The sequence below is a fragment of the Rhinolophus hipposideros genome (genome assembly GCF_964194185.1).
Source record: "Rhinolophus hipposideros genome assembly, chromosome: 8".
In the NCBI taxonomy this organism is placed as follows: domain Eukaryota; kingdom Metazoa; phylum Chordata; class Mammalia; order Chiroptera; family Rhinolophidae; genus Rhinolophus; species Rhinolophus hipposideros.
Window position 1 is genome coordinate 89,040,390 of NC_138054.1, and position 21,342 is coordinate 89,061,731.

A 21,342-nucleotide genomic window follows, 5' to 3' on the forward strand; every position below is an offset into this window, starting at 1 on the left:
CAGTCACAGTCTACGGGACAGAACTAGTCACTGGACCCCAATCTAACTGCAAAGGAGACTGGAAATAATGCAGGGGAGCATATGGAACATTTGGTTTACTCTGTCTCTGCCACACCATCAGTTTAAGGATGCAACTTTCTGTTTTCAGTTTGCTAAGATTTTTATCATGAACTGATGCTGAATTTTAGCAAACTTCTGCAACCATTAAGATTATATGGCTTTTCTCTTTAATATATAATATGGTGAATAATATTTATAGAGTTTCTAATGCTAAAGCATCCTTGCATTCCCAAGAGAAACACAAGTTGAGTATTATATTATATTATATTATATTTAACTAAACTTTTAACTGAAATAGCTGTACAGAAATATGCATAGATGACCATATGTATTCGGCTAATAAAGTTTCACAAAGGAAACATACTAATGTAATCAGTGCCCAGATCAAGAAATAGAACATTCTAGGGCCCCCCTTATGGCCCTTCCAATCACTAGTATGTTGACCCATAGTGAATGAACACTACGCTGGTATCTAGTCCCTCAGATGTTTTGTCTGTGTTTTTTTATGTGTTGTAGTATTCCATTCCATTTTTCAATATTTCAAGATTTTTGCAAATATGTTCATAAATATGATTACCATGTAATTAATTTTCTTCATTTATATTATTCTTGTCTGGTTTTGATATTAAGGTCATCTTAGCCTTGTAAATTAATTTGGTAAATGTTCCCTTTTTTTTTTAATTATCTGGAAAATTTTGTGTAAAACTGGAGTGGTGAAATTACCTATAAAAAATCGTACAAGCATGGTACTTTCTTTAGAAAATTTTAAAATACTGATTCAATTTATTTCATGGTTTTGATTATTCAGGTTCTCTCTCCTTGAGTCAATTTTGGGAGAATTATGTTTTTCTAGGTTTTCATACAAATTTTCAAATCTGCCTATTTTCTCATGGAATTCCCCTTTTCAATAATAAAGATTACTCAGTGCCCACTCTATGCAGGCCTTGTTCTAGGAGAGGTATCAATGAACGAAAAAAAAGACAAACAAAAAAATCACTGTGTCATGGAGCTTACACTCTAGTTAGAAATAAAAAGATAATAAACAATAAACAAAATAAATGAGCAAAGCATATAGCATAACGATAAATGCTAGGGAAAAATTAAAGAAGAAAGAACAGGAAAAGGCAATTGAGAAGGCAGGGCCTTCCATTTTAAATGGGGAGAGCCTCACCAAGGAATGCCGTATGAGCCAACAGACACAAAGGCAGTTAGCCAGGCACATATGCGGGGTAAGAACAAAAGGGTTTTCATTCCCACTATTTATTTGTAGTCTTTTTTTTTTCCTTTTTAACATGTTATAGGACCACTTTAGCTGCAACACGCAGATCATGATTTATATTTGTTAATGTTCAGTTCTAGATAATTTCAGATTTCCATTATGATTTTTTCTTGGACCAGAAGCATGCTGTTTTTAAATTTTCCAAATGTCTGACGGTTTTTCAGGGTTTTCCCCCCCTATATTAATTATCAAACCTAATGAACTAGTCAGAAAACATGACCTGAATTGTTCTGACTCTTGAAACTTTTCAGTTGACGGCTGTTAGAAGGGAAAGTATATTCTCTGACTGTAGAGTGCAAAGTTCTCTCAATTAGATCAAACTTGTTAGCTGTGTTGTTTAATTTGTGCACATACTTATTGATATTTATGCTCTTTGATCTAACAATGGCTGAAAGCAATGTGCTAAAAATCTCCCATTATGATAATGTATGTGTCAGTATTTGCTATATTACATGTTGCTGTTACATTACCAAGTGCATGTAATTTGGAAACTTATATCCTACTGGTAAATTAAACATTTATCATTATATAAGGCTTATTTCTAGTAACACTTTGTGCTGTAAAGTCTTTGTTTAGACTTTATAAACTAGGGTATGTTTACCCTAGTTTCCTTTTGTTTAGCATTTGCCTGGTATATCTTTTCCCTTTCTTTTACTTTCAACCTTTCTCTAACCTAGTATTTCAGGTATATCTTCTGTAAACAAGGATAAAGCTGGGTTGTTTTGTTTTTAATCCAACCTGTGCCTTTTCACTTTGATTTACTATAGTTACTGACATACTTTCATTTCTTTTTACCATCCTATTTTGTGTTGTTCGTCTTTTTTAAAATTCCTGTTTCTTCCTTCTCTTCAATTGAATTAGCTTAAACCCATCGTCCCACTTCCCCACACCTGTTCCATATTTTCTCCTTATTGGTTTGGAAAATATACTCTATTTCTATTATTTTAGTGTACCCTTGAAATTTCATCAAGTATCTTTAACTCAAAAATCTAAAAGTTGGCTAGTATCTTTACCCTTCTCCCCAAGTATATATGGACCCTAGCCCATGCTCTAATCACCCCATTTCTGGCTCACCTGCTACTGCTGCCCAGCATGTTAAATCTGATTTTTGTACTTTCCTCCCCCAATATTATTTTATACACTGTTATTGCTTTATACCATCGGTGTTTGTTTAGATTTACCACATGTTCATTATTTTCTTCACTCATCCTTCCTTTTTGCATCTCAGACATTAGTCCTAAAATCATTTTCCTTCTTAACTACATCTGTGAAAAGTTGGGGTCTCCTAATGGTTGGCTATCAGGTTGTTTTGTTTGTTTGTTTGTTTTTTCAAGGACGGCACAGCTCAGCGGCCCAGGGATGGAACCAGCAACCTTGGTGTTATTAGCACCATGCTCTAACCAACTGAGCTAACCCGCCACCCTGGTTGGTTGGTTTTAAATCTATAAATGTCTTTATCTCACCCTAGTTCCACAAGGGTACACAATTCCCAGCTGACAGTTATTTTCTTTCAGCATTTAACACTATTAGTCCACAATCCTCTGGCTTCCATTGTTTAGCTATCTAACAGTTGTTCTTTTGTAGATAACCTCCCTTTTCTCTCTGGCTGCCTTAAAGGTCTTTGTCTTTGGTGTTACTGCAATTTTATTATAAAATGTCTAGATACATATTTCTTTTTTTGTTTATCCTGCTTGAGAGTTGCTTGGCTTCCTGAATCTGAAAATTCGTATCATTTCTCAACTCTAGAAAAATTCTCAGCCATTTATCTCTTCAATAATGGCTTCCAAACCAATAGAGGAAAACACATGGAATAAAGGGGGGGCAATGGGGGACTCTCTCCAAGTCTATTTTCTCCTTTTGATATTTCTATTAGATATAATATATTGGATCTGTGTGTCCTCTATATCTCTAAATATTTTCCATATTTTTCATCTCTTTTTCTCTTTGTGGTACACTCTGGGTAATTTCTTCAAGCTCTACAATCCCACTCTTTAGCCTTGGTTTCAATTTAAATTAGTATCTTTTCATTTCTAGAAATTATATTTGGTTCTTTTTCAAATGTGCTTGGTTGTTTCTATAGTCACTTGCCCCTTACGTTTTCCATTCACTTTCTAATTTATTTAAATGTATATATTTTGTATTCTGTATCGGGTAATTCCAAATCCTCAAAAAATCTCTAGGTGACTAGAGGTGACTTACTCATGGTGGCTCTTTTCTAGTGTGTTTTTTTTTTTGTTGTTCTTGTTTTTACCATGAGCTCATATTTCTCGGAAATTTTTCTAAGAAATTCTCAGGCGTCTGGAAATTCTCAGATGACTTAATGTTTTCTTTTTTCTTCTGCTAGACGCCTAAAGGCAGTATGGGCCTGGGTCCACTGTATATGACAGTTCTTAGCTTGAGGTTTTTCAGACTATACCAATAGTATAAACCTAGAGCCAGACCCATAAGAAAGTCATCTACCTGCCACGAAATCAGAGTTGACGTCATTTTTTAAAAAAAATACATGCACTCAGAGCAAAGGTAAAAAGAACACAATTGTTTTTACTCTATGGGGTTACTTTTTTGCCTCCTTGATCTTTTCCCTAAGAATGTAGACCTTCCTGCATTCTCGTCTAATGTGGGGTGATCACTGATCTGGTTCCTCACCCCGACCCCACCAAGTACTGAAGCTCTATACCTGTGTTTCTCAACTGTTTTAAAATCCTAACACACACAGATAATAATATTTGTCTGGTCCCCTGACATGAATAGAGGGGGCTGCTTGAGGGCAGAGGAGATGGGTCCTGGGGGGAGGTCTGGCTTGCCTAAGGAATGAAGAAATCAATCCCTTGCCCACTGGATCCACCCATGGCACCCCGGCACCACAGGAAGCTCTGCTCTAAGACACCCTGATCCTTCCGGAATTCTTAGGAAGACTCACCTGTCTGTACCCTTCCAAATTTTTAAATTTCACCTATCAAAAAACTTGGAAGAAATTTTTAGGGACTGACATATTCTGCCAACTTTGTATTTACCAACTAAGGACACTAAAAAACTAAAAACACTTTTTACTATCTACACCATTATTTCATAAAAGACATTTCAACATCAAAAACATAAAAAAGGCATAAAGAACACTTCAGAATAATAGAAAAGACCTTTAAATTTCATAAATTTACCTCTAATTTGCTATGGAGTGGCATGGATCTCTGGGCTGGCATTTGAGACTAATGGCCTAGAGAGTACAGTGAATGGATCTTTCCCTTTCCATAAATAAAAGGGTTAATTGGAAAACCGGCTTACTTTACCTTTTCTCACAAGAGACACCATCGATATCCATGCTCTGGGAACGTGAGAGAGACTGAGATTGTGTTTCAAGGCTATTGGACGGCGAGCTGCTGAGAGAACTGACGCCTTCACTGCTCTGGCTTCGATGGGCTACTGCTGACGAGAAAAAGACAGGCAAGATTAGGCCTCAGGTAAGACTACCTTAAAGCCACTGATAATGGCAACAGTACACATACACAACTGGCATTCAGACCAACTGAGAAATGTCTATCAGAAGACTACACTAAACGCAGAAGTGACGTTAAAATCATAGGAACGCTGGCAATAAATCATAATTTATCAATATGCGTCATAGGAGGTCAGGAACAGAGCCAAATCTAACACCTAAAACTGACTCATCACCTTGTCTTACACCAGTTTAAACTATGATCCTGGAATACAAATTAGTCTCCATGATAGTCCAGAAATATCCGTGAAATATACCAAAAATAAGATACATTAATGAGTGGATATAGACACAGAAGTGGACAGGGGTGCGATAAAGCAAAAACACTAAAATCTTAATGGCAGAATCTAGATGGTGGGTATACAAGTGTTCATTGCAAAATTCTTGCAACTTTGTTGTATTAAAAATTTCATAATAAAATGTTGAAAACATGCAAACAAACCCAACTAAGCTATGTCCTTAAAAATTGATCAACCCACTTACTGAATTAACATCTTATTGTGACAGCTTGGGAAAATAAGACACCGGACACTGTCCTCGGCCGCACGGAGTTTACGGTACAGTGCTCCGTAGCCATGAGCACTGGGCAGATTTCTCATCAATGTCTTTAAAACCATGTTTTTCATAAAACTTACAAAATTACAAACTCTGTGAATATCTTTCTACCAAAAAAAAGTGTACCCAGATATTTGCAAGTACTTTTAAAAATATATGTCCGTGTTGCTAAAAAGGAAAATGAGACTTACATGTTTAAAAAAAACAAAAATAAAACAACTTGAGCTGCCAGTTGGAGCTGAAACAACTACCAAGTGGATAATATTTTAACCATCCCAGCATTCCAAGAAAGTAAACTTGCCACCTTTTCATGTCTCTTCACTGAAGAATATTACAAAACATTTATCCATTCCTGGTAGCAAGTTTTAACACGTCCCTGTTTATTAAAACTTCCGCAGGACTCATGAAGGAAAAAAATAAATTTTCACTATTCCTAAGTAGACTTAAGTGAAATACAGAAAACATCTAATGCAGTGAGAATTCGGAAATAAGCTCGTGGAAGATGGTAAAACTTTAAATTCATTAATTCGAGAAGTGTAACCCAAAGTAAATGCTCAATAAATATTTATTGAAGGACGAGATAACAGAGCACTAACCATGTCCTTTAGGAAAATATTAGTTTACCTATCACACTGAAAGGTCTGACAATTGTTTTAATTAAAATTAATCAATAATAAAGTTCAACAATTTTTATGGGATAGCAGCTTTAAATTTTCTACCTGATAAAACCAGTTTAAAATTAAACTGATTCTCATAATACGTTGTTTGAAAAACTGTATTTGTAACATACTCTCCTACAGCTTTACTTGTGTCCAGTAATCCTATAGTAATATACTGCCAGAGCATACCACATAGTATAATATACTATATACTAGTATAATATACTAATATACTATGCATATTATACTATGTATATACTATGTATATGCTATAATATACTAATAACATATTTGTAATATGTTCATAAGCCATCAAGGATATAATCTAAATTCTGTTTTTCCTGAACCCTCCCTGTGATCTTCACATTCTGGGTCAAGTGGGGCAACTCTCCCCAGAATTAATGCCCTAGACTAGTGTTCTTCAATCTCTACAAACCATGTAACCCTACTTGCTTAAACTTGAAAAACAGATGTTTCCTCTTACTTTATTTAGAATCAATATGAAATAAATATCATCACTGAAAACAAAGCAAAGCAATCGTACAAAATATCACTGTTTCCGAACCACATGTGCCCTTTCGTTGTCTCCCAACCGCTCCCCCCACCCCTAACTTGGGAAATCACTGTCAGGAAGCCAAGTTTTAAGGAATACAGATTACCCCTTCATTTATCTCCATAAAGCCAGAGCTTAAAGAATTAAAACAGACAAAACCTCCTCTCATCCTCTTTTAGAAGATGAGTAAAATCTATACATATCAGGTTAAAAGCAAAGTTTTAAAAAGTGAAGGTGTGTATAACAAAGAATGGAGAAAGCCATGTCTGCTGAATGAAATATAAATTACAAACCACATCCAAGATGGCAGCTTTCCAAACTTTTATGACTAATAAGAGTTTGTCAAAGGTAAATTATGCATTTTGTTTGGGAAGGACAAAATTTTTTTTTTAAAATAAGGATTTTATTTCTGTAAGATTTTCCTCCTAGTATTGAAGTATTTCCTGAATGATATTCCCTTTCAGGTAGAACCAGACCAAATGCCTATTATTAAGCTGAAACTCTAGCTCTGTTCCAGTATTTTTACACAAACACACACACACGCTTACTAAATTGTAGTATAAAAAGAAGTACAGAATTACCAAAAGGGGCCTTTTATTGAGGTAAATAAATGCTGTTTTTAAAAGGAGGAGAAGGGGTGGTTTTAAAGATCTTGTCCAACCCTCTTCTTTTACAAATAAAAATGTTACAAAGTCTATGAGATTTACAAAGTCTAAGAACTTCCCTTAGGATCTTCAGCAAGTTAGAAACAAAGATTAAAACGCAGGTCTCCTGACTCCAAAGAAAACGCTGATATTTCCTCTACCCCTGAGCAGTTCTTCGATCACAGCTATTTTAAATCAAAGCTATGTTTTACAAATTCTGAAACTACGAAAACAGAACTGAAAAAGCTATTATTGTTATAAAAGGTATCATTCATTCTGCTAATCAAAATTCTAGCGCTCTTGACAATGGACTAATAAGCTAAAGGGTTATTAACATTCATGGAAAATACAAAATATGCTTGTATTTTCTTTGGCCAATAGCAAACCTCACACATCAATACTACTTATAATGAACATCTTCTATTCCATACAGCAGACTGACATACTTCGTTAGCAGCTAATTTCCCGGGGAAAACATTTTGTTCTCGTGAATAAACACAAATAAAATGAAATTTCAAAGAAAAAGACATTACTATAAGAAAACCAGTAGTAATCTAAAACATTGGGACAAGAAATCCAACAACTGAAATGAGAAAACTGCTTGGTCTTCGTATTTATGAGATTTTAGAGTGTTTAGAGTGTTTCCTTAGTGTCGAGAGGGGGAAATCATACAAAGAATCATACATCTGGAATCAAAAGACCATGACTGCTCTTTGGAGAAATGGCTGATTCTAGGACTGGGGCAGAGAAAAAACATGATGAGCCTGGAGCTTATTACAGTGCAAGACAGTGGTGACAAAAATAAAAGCATGGGCATGTCAATCAGACAGAGGAGTCAATCTGAAAAGGCCTCCAAGAGACAAAGCTGGAATAATTTGTGTAAAGTAAACAATGTAAAAATAAATAACATAGTACTTTGGATTATAACATGAGTTCAGACTGACATAAATAAGACTTAAATAAATAACTGGGAAGAAGAAATGTTCCTTACAGAAGAATTCTGTTTGGTTTAGTTAACAGTAATACACCAAAATTAATTTCTTAGTTTTGACAAATGTACCAGATATTTTTTCCCCCTTTTTCCGCCTCCCCCCCACTCTGGTTCACGCCGTTGTTTCTCAGTCTAGTTGTGTAGGACACAGCTCCCTGGCCCATGCTGGTATTATGGGCCTTGTGCACCACCACTGTGCCGTCCCCCGTCCCCCGGGGCTGAGGCAGTCTGTTACTGGGTATCTGTCCTCAGCCCACAGCAGCACACAATGACCTCCAACTGCTCATGGCAGCCCAGCTCCAGGAAGAGCTGTTGTTCACAATCTTAGCTGTAGAGGGCGCAACTCACTGGCCCACGTGGGAATCGAACAGGCAACCTCCGCGTAGGAGCACACCGCTCCAACCACCTGAGCCACCGGGCCTGCCCAATTGTACCAGATATTAATACTAGGGTTAACTGGATGAAGGGTATATGGGAATTCTCTATATTACCTCTGTCACTTTTTTATAAATCTCAAAAATAATTGCATAATAATTTTTGGAATAACCAAAATAAACATCTATTTTACAAAAAGTCTAGGATTGGATGGAACCCTGATGCCATGATTTCTAGTTATGTGACCTTGAGCAAGTCACTTTCGTTAATATCTTCGCTTATAAACTGATAATATTAGTATCTGTGCAGCCTACTTCATAGTCCTATTGTGAAGTTCCAAAGAAATAACAAACGTGAATGTGTTTATAAGCTAAACAGACAAACTACACATCAGCTAAGCACAGAAGGCGAACCAAGGGCAAGGCCCGTATTGGTAGAACAGATGAGTCTTTGTCAGCTCAGTACTCGCTCTGTTCTATTCCATCTCCAGCACTCCTGAGTACTAGATAAAAGACGGGCAAAGTTATTCCACCAGGCTTCCATGACTTTTATCCCCAACCCATTAGTCCAGTCACACAAAGTATAATTCCTGCTGATCCACGAATGCTTCTAGGTTCATGATAATACTTGTTTAAAAAACTCAAGAGTGAACAGACAACTGTAAATTACAGTCTACCTCACTCTTTAGTCTACAAAGAATATATGTATATAACTGGACTCTGAGTTCCCTAAAAACAATCAAGCACATCTCAATACTTTTGATAGTAGGCATTTAATAAACATTCACTGATTACAAACAGGGTTTGGGGGACGCTTTCCGAATTTATGGTTACAGCATCACATGGGAAGGATGGATGGTGTTAGGAACTGCAACTGAAGTCATTTAAAGTTCTGAGTGCCTCAATTTCTCTATCTGTAGGACGACGGGACCAAAAGAGGAAAATCTCCAGCTCTTTTTAGTTCTATTGAAATTAGAAATTGTGTCTTCAGTTTAAAAATGCTGCATAGTTTATAATAACAACTCAAAATACTGCATTACACATCTCCCTCCCAAAACATACATATTTTAGAAATGAAAGAAGAAACCAAATCACAACATCATACGTGTGACACTTCCTGGGGGGTTCACAGATTTCTCTCGGGTCACTGCTGAGCACATTTCTTTGCTCTCTCATGTTCAACCATCTGATTTAAGAGAATTTCCCATAATCAAGAGGTCTGGGGCAATGCATACAAAACCATTTCTCTTTCTTTAGGATTACAAAATCTCATGTCCACTTCCAGGGCCGAATTCTGCCAAACCTCAAGGACACTCATTTGCTGGAGGCCGGTAGGGCTCCATCTTAAAGGCTCCTTAAGTATAAATATTCAACTTTAGGCATTAAAAGGTGACAGACCTTTGTGCATCCGAAGATTCCAAAACCTTAATTTTTCTTAAACTCACTCAAGAGACTGGAGAGATTGGAGTCTAAACTCCAATTGGGAGACTGGAGAGAAATGACAAGAAAAACTCCCAGCATATTACCAAATCATCGTAGAGGATGACTTCTTGGATACCTTCTATGAGTTCAACAAATAAAAGAGAAATACAAGATAGCTTTATTCTCAGTTCCAATCTAGTTAGCGAAACATGACGAATGCACACAAAACTAAGAATGGTTTGTATGGCATACTCTCTAAGGGTTATAAGTGTTCTGGGTCAAGTACAAAGACTGAAATAGGAACAGAAAATGTTCTCTGAAAATCAGGACATGGGTTACATGAGAACGGGGGAGCCTGATTCCAGAGGACCTTGAAACCTTTTGGACTAGATTATAATTGGAAATAAGGAGACAAAGGAGCAGGTGACATGTCTTAGCTTTCCTAATAAGCCATAAATTCCCTAGGGGGCAGGGACTATAGTGTGTGGAAACCACTCCACACAAGAAGGTACTCCTAGGCCTTCAGGAGACTCAGAGGTTATGACCTCAGGAATGACAGCAGCGCTGCCCGATCTCACGTGTCCCGCTGTGCAGGCAGAGTGCTAGTGGGTAGTCTGGGGTCATACACAGCAGAGGGTGAAGGACCAGGTTGGCTGAAATGGGTATACAGGAAGAGGGAGGGATCAACCCCATGTCGCAACAGGAAGCTGATTCCCAGCATCTCCCACTAACAAGACATCAGTACTTTTTCCAAATTCACAAAGTAAACAACATGACCTAGGAATAATGCTATATAATGGAGCCCTTTACAATAAAAACATACAGAGGGTGTCAAAAACAAAACACCCAATACACAGTTTAAGAAAGGAAAACTAGGCTGGCCCGGTGGCTCAGGTGGTTAGAGCTCCATGCTCCAAACTCCGAAGGCTGCCGGTTCGATTCCCACATGGGCCAGTGGGCTCTCAACCACAAGGTTGCCTGTTCGATTCCTCGAGTCCCCCAAGGGATGGTGGGCAGCGTCCCCTGCAACCAAAATTGAACATAGCACCTTGAGCTGAGCTGCAGCTGAGCTCCCGGATGGCTCAGTTGGTTGGAGCGTGTTCTCTCAACCACAAAGTTGCCGGTTCGACTCCCGCAAGGGATGGTGGGGCTGCGCCCCCTGCAACTAGTATCGGCAACTGGAACTGGAGCTGAGCTGCGCCCTCTACAACTAAGATTGAAAGGACAACAACTTGACTTGGAAAAAAGTCCTGGAAGTACACACTGTTCCCCAATAAAGTCCTGTTCCCCTTCCCCAATAAAATCTTTTTTTAAAAAAACAAGGAAAACTATTAAAATTGTAATACTCAATATATACCGAAAACAAAAGATGAATACAAGTCACGTTTGACTTCTGCAATGACAAGAGGTGCTCAAAGTGGTTACCATCAGCGTCCAGACACTTCTGATTACAGCAACTCCTGCTTGAGCAACGTTGACCAAAATGTCCAGCTCTATACATTTTTTTGGCACCCCGGTACGTTGGTGGCAAAAATATGTATAAAATACTCCCGTTTGGGTGTATTTCTCTCCAGTGAGATGAAATAAGCAAGCCAGCATAGGACATTCATACCGTGTTTCCCTGAAAATAAGACCGGGTCTTATATTAAGGTTTGCTCCAAAAGACGCTTTAGGGCTTATGTTCAGAGAATGTCCTCCTGAAAAATCATGCTAGGGCTTATTTTCAGTTTAGGTCTTATATTTGGGGAAACACGGTATTGCAAAACAGAGAACTGTAATATATAAGCTAAAAGCAAAGGGTTTCCACCGCCACTAGCCTCCCAAGCCCAGCGGCCTTGTAAGCGTCCCGATGCAGCCCTCTGGCCTTGGGGTTTCTGCCTAAGCCCCAGCCTCCAGCCAGCTTCTTTCTCTCTCAAAACCTCTCCCTCTCCCAAGCTGTAGACCAAATGGAAACAGGGCTTCTTTCTGAAGAAGAAAAGGCTTTTAACACAGGAGTAGCAATCAACAATTAGCAATCAGCGATATGACAAAGATTGTCATTTTATTGTCATTTCTGAGAGCATTCTTAGCCAAAGACAATTTATGATAAAAGAATGATTCCGAGTTTGCTGAAATTCCTTCAGCTGTGCTGCTTACTATGAGATAATGATGTTCGTTATCAAAACAGGAGAAGGAAACGGAGGGGAAACTGAAGATGACTGGGCCTTGCATCAATCACCACCAAGCCCATTTTTGCCCCAGGACCCTTGCACCAGTTGCTCCTTCTGTCGGAAAAATCACCCCACAGATACCCCTTGCTTCACTCAAGCCTCTGCTAAAATGTCACCCCTTACTGAGACCTGTAGTCATCTATCTTATTAAAACAGTAACGCCTTCCTCCTCTCAGCAGCACTTACTCCATCGGGATTTTCTATTTTCCTCCACAATTATCACCACCTGGCAGATTTTATGGTGTTTTAGAAATCATTTGTTTTTGCTCACTAGACTATAAGCAACGTGGCCGAGAGCAGGACCTAGCAAACACCTGGGAGAACTTAAATAAGTATGTACTAAAGGAAGGCCGCCTGAACTGACAGTGTTCAGTAGACCCCTGGTAACAGGCAATATAAACTCTATGGTAAAACATAATACAACATACCGAGCAAATGTGGAGGGACCAGAATAACAACTGTAAATGGGGTATGGAAGCATGTTCCCTATGTTCAACAGGAACAATCCTGTTTTGTTTTGTTTTGAAGGCAGAATTTGCAATCAGATAGATACCTGTGTGAAAAGTCTCCCCTAAACACCAACCCCCCATGGCATGAGCCTGAGGCAGTGGCTCCTTGTGGCCGTGGTGTGTCAGGCACAGCGCCCCAGCATGGAGGACCCTTCCCAAGGACCCTTCCCCGGCTGGACAGGGAGCCCCAACTGAGAGCTGCTCATCTGTGCATCCCCAGCTCCTGAGACAGCGCCTGGCAAACAGAGGCCCTAAACAAGGGTTCACACGTATGCGTGGAAGCAGGATAAAGACCATCTGCTGGCAGGTTAAAGGAGAATTTAGGCTAAATTATTACCGAGTATATTAAAGACTAGCAGTAAGATGAGGAAATGGATTCTGTGTTTCTAACCCAGACCCCAACACTATCCCAGAGGCCAAACACGTCATTTGGCTTCTGACTTGTTCCAAACAGACCCTGTTGTTCTTTTTTCTTTCTGCTTCCAGAGCAGAGGTTATCGACCACAGACGGAGACAGAACTCAGGGGTCAAAATTATAGTGGCTATCTGACTCGATGTTAGATCTTTTATGTAAAGTGTTTAATGAAGAAGCACTTAAATTATATCAGTCTTTAAAAATATTTTGACAACCATTATTTCCATAGAATTGGTTTCCTTTGTAATACTGTATGTTTTATTACAGGCACTTAAAAACCTATTTTGAGAAGCCGATCAAAGGCTTCACCAGTTTGCCGAAGGGACTAATGGAAAGAAAACAGTTAAGAACTCCAGTTCTCGAGGGCAGAAAAGGCAACCAGAGAACTTGTTCCACTAGACCTGACAATCCTGTCAAGATGAAACAGGCCGATAAAGGATTTGCTGGGGACACTTGAGCAAGAATGAGCACGTCTTCTGAGAGGTCATGACAGCCGGGAAGGGTTAAGGATAAGGCCGAGTCGGACATATTCAAGATGTCCAAGGGGAGAACACCAAAGGGAACAGAGGGAAGATAAGCATAATTCCAAAACAACACTGTAAAATAAAACTCACCCAAGAGGATTAAGACTCTGGGCAAACACAAAATGATCTAAAGATAGGGAAAGGAACTAGGAAAACCAGTTTGTCCTCCCAGGAGTTTAGTAAGCACAGATTTTTAAAAGAAAACGGAAGGACACTTTCTCTCCTACTGGACTGTAAACTCTTCCAGGAAAGAAACCGAGTCTCCCTCACCTTTGCACTCCCGTGACCTAGCACTGTGTCCGATGCACAGTTCGCCCCAAATAAATGCTGCACGAACTGAAATGTGCAAGCGACATCGCGAATGATGACTATAAAAAAGTAGCAATCAACTATAAGAAAAATATTAGCCATATTTATAAAGTTTGAAGACACGAAAAAGGAATGTCGTATTACCAATGCAGTTTTAAAAAATTAAATGACTGATAAGTGCAAACTTCAGAACAGCTGTGACCTGCTGGGGTGGGGGATTGGAGAGCCAGAGATTCCACGGAGGGTTCACACGCGTTAGTATGTCTCGTGCATGTAATCGTGTGTGTCCAGAATATTTTGTAACGTTTTTGTCTAATCTTAGAAGAAAACAAATAGGCTTAGGAATTTTTTAAATTCTGCTCAGAGCACCAGGAAGAGCAAAGGGACAGACCCGCTGGACGTGGAGTTCTCTAAATAGAACTCACGCCTTATTTTGCCTCTAACATTTCCAACAAAAAATTTTTTTTTTTCCGTTTAGTCATTTCACTGGTGGCATTTACAGAGTACTCACCATGTGCTAGCGTGCTTTTGGGGATAAGGGAATGAACAACAGTGAAGAGGTCCCCGCCCTAACCTGATGTTCAAAAGGGAGGGGGAGATGGAGATTTTTTAAATAAATAAATAAATGATATTCCTATTGGGGAGGGGGTCTTTGCAGATGTAATCAAGTTAAGATAAGGTCACACTGGATTACAGAGGTCCCTAAGCCAATAACTGCTGCCTTATGAAAAAAGAGGGAAGGCTGGACACAGACGGATGGCCGTGAGAAGATGGAGGCAGAGGTCAGAGTGGTGCTGCTGCCATCCGCCAAGACACGCCAAGGATGGCAGCAACAGAAGCTGCAAGAGGCAAGGATGCGTCTGTAGAGCCATCAGCGGGGCATGGCCCTGCGGACACTGGACTTCGGACTTCTGGCTTCCAAAACTGGGAGAAAATAGTGTCTGTTGTTTCAGGCCATCAAGCTTGTGATACTTTGCCACGGGCGCCCCCGGAAACAAGCACTGAAGCAGATGGCACTGCAAGGAGCTGGGACGACAGATGGGAGAAACAACCGGCAGGACTCGCTACAGCTTCCCAACCGGCGCTTTCGTTCCGTGCATCTGAAAGCATCTCAACTGAGAAGGCGCCCAGTGACAGCCACGTCACTCCTGGATGACGGACTCCGTCCCGTGGGACGCAGCCCACCCAGTATTTGTCTCTGCTAAAAAGCACTTCTTGATTCTGGAACCGAAGTCTCCCCTTCACATCCCCTAGATAACAATTCTACCTACTGGCCCTTTGTCTACCATCTTAGGACCACAGAAAACAAGCAGAAGCTATCGTCTTCGTCCCGGCAACGTTTCCCGTTTTTTTAATGGCGAGCTATCACATCCTCTTGTGATTTCTTTTCTTTAAGCTACGTTACACAGGCTTATGCAGTTTTGGTCATTTTCTCTTGTGATTCATTTTATTCAGTGCCTGTCATGTGCCAGGCACTGGGCATAGAGCAGTGACTAAAATGTTCATAAGTCCCTGTCCCATGCAGCTTATGCTCTGGGAGGGGAGGCAGAGAAAACAGGATATACAGGTAATTCATGTGCTACACTGGCTGGCGATAAGAGCTCAAGACAGGTATCTGTGTCAGACAGAGGCTGTGCTTTTTGGGAGAGCGGCCAAGGCAGTCTTATTGAGAAAATGACACTTAAACAAACATCTGAAAGCCAAGCAAAACAGCCTTGTGGATTTTAGGGCACGAGCATTCGAGGCACAGAAATAGCAAATATAAAGGTCCCAAATACGGATCATGCCTGGAATGTTCCAGAACAGCAGGGAAGCCAGTATGGCTGGAGCAGGGGGAGTAAGAAGAGCAGAGAGAATGGCGGTCAGAGGCAGGGCAGGACCACATCACACACAGCCCTGGGCGTGGTGCAGACTTTGACTTTCATTCTGAGTGAGGCAGGGAGCCAATGGAGGGCTCAGGACAGAGAACCTATGTGACCTGTCTTATGGGGGGAGGAAGAGTCTGTTTTCTGTTTTGTTTCAAACTTGTTTATTTAATCAATTTCACTCATATTTGTTCACCCAACCTGCCAAGGGCATGCCTAATAATGTCCACCTGTTTGAGATCATGAATAATGGTGACCATGTGAGAAACATAACTAGGTGTGCTGAAGCAACCATTTAGAGTTGTCCAAGGCTTTCTGTTAGTTTGTGACAGCAACATAACGAGCTCACGGTAAAACCTAACGCTGCCGTTACACGAGGTGGTACTTAGGCTTTGGTGGGACCCACTCGCTGTACACTGAAAACAGACTGAAGTGCAGCACCGGTGGACCTGGAGACCAGTTAGGAGGCCATTCCAGTGAAGCAGGCACGGTATGCTGGTGCCTGGGACCGGGGTGGAAGCAGTGCGAGTGGTGAGATGAGAAGAGAGAATCCGGTCTAGTTCTAGTTTGCCGATAGACCTGGAGAAGGGGCCAGCAAGCTACAGCCCACGGGCCACATCTGTCCCCACGACCTGTTTTCGTAAATAAAGTCTGATTAGAACGCAGCCACGCTCCTTCCTTTACATATGGCCATGGCTGCTTTCGTGCCACAGGGGCGGACGAGAACAGCTGTGGCAGAGACTATACAACCTTCAAAGCCAAAAATATTTACTATCGGGTCCTTTACAGGAAAAGTTTTACAACCCTGATCTATAGAGATAAGGTTTTAGGCTTAAGTAACTAGAAACAAAAAAGGGTTGTCATTTATTGAGACCGGGTCCTAGGTGATGAGATGTGAAGAAACAGCAGGAGCTTGATTTTGGACACGTTAACTAAGATGCTTATGAGACGATGTATAAGCCTGAGGTTCAAGGAACAGGTCTGAGCTGGATATACAAACGTAGGAGTCATTAGATTAGAGGCAGTAATGAAAGCCAAGAAACCAGATGAAATCAGCAAGAGAATAAACAGAGAACGAGAGGATGAGAGGCTAAAGACTGAGCCCTGGCAGCTTACCATTTAGAAGTCAGGGAAATGAAAAAGAACCATCCAGAGAACGAAGAAGGAACAGATAGAGAGACAGGATGAAAACCAAAGAGAGCGGAGTTCTGGAGGACAAAAGAACAAAGTGTGTCGAGGAGAAGAGGGCCAAAGCCACGTCAAAGGAGGCTGCGAGGTCAGAACAGACGGTGACTCAGAGTGGACCACGAGAGGCCTCACCTGACCGGAGTCGACTCAGCAGAGCGGGTGCAAGGACAGAAGGACAGCAAGGACAGGCACCTCGTTCCAGAAGTTCTGTTGTGAAGGGGTGCAGAGATGTGGGTGGAAGCTGGCAGGGGAAATGAGATCAAGAGTCCCTTCTTATTTATTCCCACAATGGGAGAAGGACCAGCATGGATAATGGCTGTTAAAAGATAAATAAAAGTTTCCCACTTGAGATGGAAAACGTGACAAAACAGCAGAGATGGGAGCTGCTGGAGCCATGGCTCTGAGCAGGTGAGAGGTGAGATGTGGGATATGGCCTTCCACAGGGCAGGGACACTGCAAGTTTAACAAGAACTGACCACAGGCAGATAGGCAGGTGGATGCGATGATGGGAGCTTAAGGCGGTTCCCTTCTGTCTACGCCTGTTTTCTCCGTGAACTAGGAAGGCAGGCCTAAGGGCACGCATCAGCTAAGGGCACGCGTGGAGAGTCAGGTGCTGCAGACTGGAGGAGAAGGACAGAACACGGCAGAGTGGGGAGGGGAGCAGGAAGTAGGGTACAAGTGCCTACCGGTGTCCAGGGTCCACTTGAGTTTGTGATCGTGAACCTGAAGTGAGACAGCAAGGTGCTGGGTTTTTCTCTAGCCTTGTTCACTGCATGAGACAGACAGTAGGTGGGGAACGGGATTTAAGATCAAGATCACGGTTTAATCAAGCAAATTAAGACAAAGCGAGAGAAGGGATCGACAATAGTGACCGACTATAGAATTTAAGCAGCGTAAGGGGGGATGTGAGGACACGAAGAGAGAAGGGCCACTGGATCTGGGCAGTGCAGGGAGGGAGCAGGGAAGCTGAAGGTGGGAGCTGAAAGTCACTGAGCTGGAAAGGTCTAGAGCACGACCATGGCAGTGAGTGGCTGAAGTCGGGTGGAGGACAGGGTCACTGACAGGTCAGAGTCCTGGAAGGCTCACCTACGCGGCTACCACCGTCATCATGAATTGAGACAGAAAAGGGGTTGAAGAGGTGCAGAGGGCAGCGGGAGACAAGGAAGCGGGGTGGGGCGTGGAGTCTGATGGCACAAGGTTCAGTGTGTTTTTAGGGAGGGGGAAGAACGGTCTAGAAGACAAAATGAGAGATAACAGAAGAAGAGCACAAACTCCAGGACAGCACCAAGGGGAAGGGTCGTTCAGAGTAGGATTTTGCTGCTGCTGACCATAAGGATTTCAGAATTTGGGGAGGGGTGCAGGAGGGTTCAGAAAGGTGTGTGCAATAGGCCATGTAGAGATGAGAGACTGAGGGATAAGGGTGGGACCTGGGAGACATGGTGGCTGGCATATGCAGGGATAAGGGACGTGCTGAGATTATTCCTGGTGGTGTTGAGGGGCTTGCCAGGAGCATGCAGGTCTGGGTCTCCCGCCTGACCTTTGGTGACGTGGTGAGATTCTGAAGCCCCTCCCCAGCCCATTAGCTCCCCCCTGGACAATTTCGAGCATTCCACAGGGCCTGATCATGGTGAGACAGACAAGCAGCACTGTTTCCAAGGAAAACGTAAAAACACCACTGGAATCCTAAACCCTGCGCCTATCAGAGGACCAGCACAGCTTCTCAAAGGGGGTGTATGGGGAGACATTTCAGGCAAAGGCACTGTTTATTACTAATTCATGTTTTGGCCTGAACCGCTCTCACTTTTATAATTAACAGAATTATGTATACGCATTTCTATTTACAAGGGGAAGAGTCTACAGTGATGTCTAACAAGAGTTACAGGAACAGAAACTCTGTAAACACTTAACTGACAAGTTACCCAAGGTCAAGACCACATTATTTGGAAGGCGACTGAGGGAGAGCATATTAAATGACAGCAGAACGAAAAATTATGTGTTAAATTGTTAGGTGATATGATGAGCAATGCAGGGCTCTTAGCACCTGCTGTTTCATAATTAGAATCTTAAGTAATTATAACAATTACTATAATGGTAATAATTATTATGTTTGATAGAAAAGTTCGTTTAGAGAAAGGACACATATTTTCAAATACACAGTATGAGTCAATATCATCACTTCCCAACAAAGATCGTCCTAGATGTCAACCAGGAGTTCATTAATTATAAAGAAATAAACCATTACGACGGTTAAATAATTGTCAATGAGATAGTTACAAAACACCGTATCAGGTCAACTTTTATACCCTGAAAACTTGGAGGAAGAATTCTAAGCCAATAGAGAACAAAGACAAGGAAATGCGTAATAGGAGGCTTGTTCCTATAACCATTCTTTCCATCTTGCATTTTCAGATTATTTTATCTTAAAAGAAAAGCATCAACCAAACTCCAAATCGGCAGAATGAAATTTAGTCCTAATCTCTTTGCCATCCCAGATAAGACCCTGTTTGAAAAAAAAAGGATACAACTGATGGAAAGGAAAACAAGCCGTTTTAACAGACTACTATCAAAACGAATCGACATTTAACAAAACACACAGTAATGATAAAATTTCCACTGTCGCAGGCAGGATTTTAAAAAGTTCTGTCCGATTCCTTTTAGCCCGTTGTGGAAATGCCACAACTGGAAGCGGACTAGAAAGCTGTGGTTAGAAGGATGACACGTCCAGGGATGAAGGAAAGGCTTACCTGCTGCACCGATTGGGGAGGTAGCTGGGGTCATGTTGTGGACACTGAGACCAAGACTCTGGGAGGGGCCGGGGGCCGATGCTGCCATGGGAGGCCCCGGGGGGTTCTCCCTCTGGGGCGAGGTGAGCGGGGTGCTCGGCTGGGAGGTCTGTCCTCCAGCAAGTCGCGCAAGCCGCCTCCGTCGGATCTGCAACGTGAGGGGAACAAGGGCCATCTGTCACCAGGCTTAGAAACACAGTTCCGCCCGAGAAGGAGGACATTTTCGATACCCACCAATTACCATACAGGAGCCGGACAACGAAACGTGCCTTGAGAAAACAGTGCTCATTGAGACAAGCAATAGCTTGGTGGGCCAGGACTCTTGCAAGCTGCCACCTCACACTGAATCGCCTTACCATCTGTTTGATACCGTGAATTTACAATAAGCATGCTACACACTGAAACACACTAAAGCTTGTTGCTATTTTAATCAAACTATGTAACTTGGTCATTTTCAATAGGCCAGATTGAAAATAAGTGTCCAATTTTCGTCCACTGAAACAATGATAGAAAGTAACAAAAGTTATACTAAGTCACAAACTTTACTGCTACCACTTTCAAGAGCAAAATGATTAGGTTTTTCTTCATTTCAATGAAAATCCCACCTAAACTTCTTCCTTGTACTACTATCCGAGTTATGAAGTGATACCAAACAGGTAGCACAACACCCCAGTGGGTCACAGAAATGTTTCCCCCACATTTTGATAGACGTTAATTCATAACCAGTCAATAAACTCTCCCTGACCACCTGCTGTCCCAGGCAGTGAGGCCATGTAACAATTATGATATGAGGTCTGGCTCTAAGGCATCAAAGAAACAAACCAACCCGGCGGCTGGTCACACCTTTTCCATGACAAATGCTAACTGGGACAGACCTGAACTAACAACCTATCTGTTACTCTAACACTGTAGCAAATCTGCTCCTTTTAGTGTTGAGACAACCAAGAACACCCTGATTCTTGACCCCAAAGTCCAAAAGCCCCTCCTGTGCCCCGACTGCAAATATATCTATCAGTGAATTTATAGAAAACCCTGCAGTTGTTCAGTGGTTCACCTGCCTACTGAACTAGATTAAATCGCTTGAAGGAAGTAATTAGGTCATATTTGTTTAATAAACACTGATGTAGCACTTAACCTATCTTCTAGCAATGTACTAAGCACTTTACAAACGCATACTTATTTAATCCTCATAATCCATTGAGGTAGGTAGGCACTTATATTATGTCCATTTTATATACGAGCAAACTGAGACACGGACAGGTTGTATCTTGCCTGATGAGTAAGTGGCAGAGCTGGGTTTTGAACTCATGCAGTCTGGTTCTGGTGTCTGTGCTCTCACCACAAGACCAGCAGTCTCCGGGACCTTTTCAGAGAGTCTGAGAGGCCAAAACGATTTTTATAACGCTAAGACATTTGCCTTTTCATGCTCATTCTCCAACAAGTGTTCACTGGAGTTTTCCAGAGACGCCATGGCACGTGATGTGACAACTTCTTTAAATAAAGTTAATA

At 41.4% G+C, this 21,342-nt stretch overlaps 1 protein-coding gene across 5 annotated transcripts in view; it reads right to left on the reverse strand.

Moving 5' to 3' along the window:
• UBE4B (ubiquitination factor E4B) overlaps positions 1–21,342 on the reverse strand; it is a 111,658-nt gene that overhangs the window by 60,365 nt on the left and 29,951 nt on the right. For 2 of the 5 annotated variants that reach the window (XM_081057369.1, XM_081057366.1), the window contains exons 2-3: positions 19,795–19,981; positions 4,627–4,762 (exon numbers count right to left, since the gene is read on the reverse strand). In XM_081057369.1, the coding sequence (XP_080913495.1) occupies positions 4,627–4,762; positions 19,795–19,981 (323 nt within the window). The remainder of the gene's footprint in view (positions 1–4,626; positions 4,763–19,794; positions 19,982–21,342) is intronic. The other 3 variants (XM_081057370.1, XM_081057367.1, XM_081057368.1) reach the window with 2 other exon arrangements.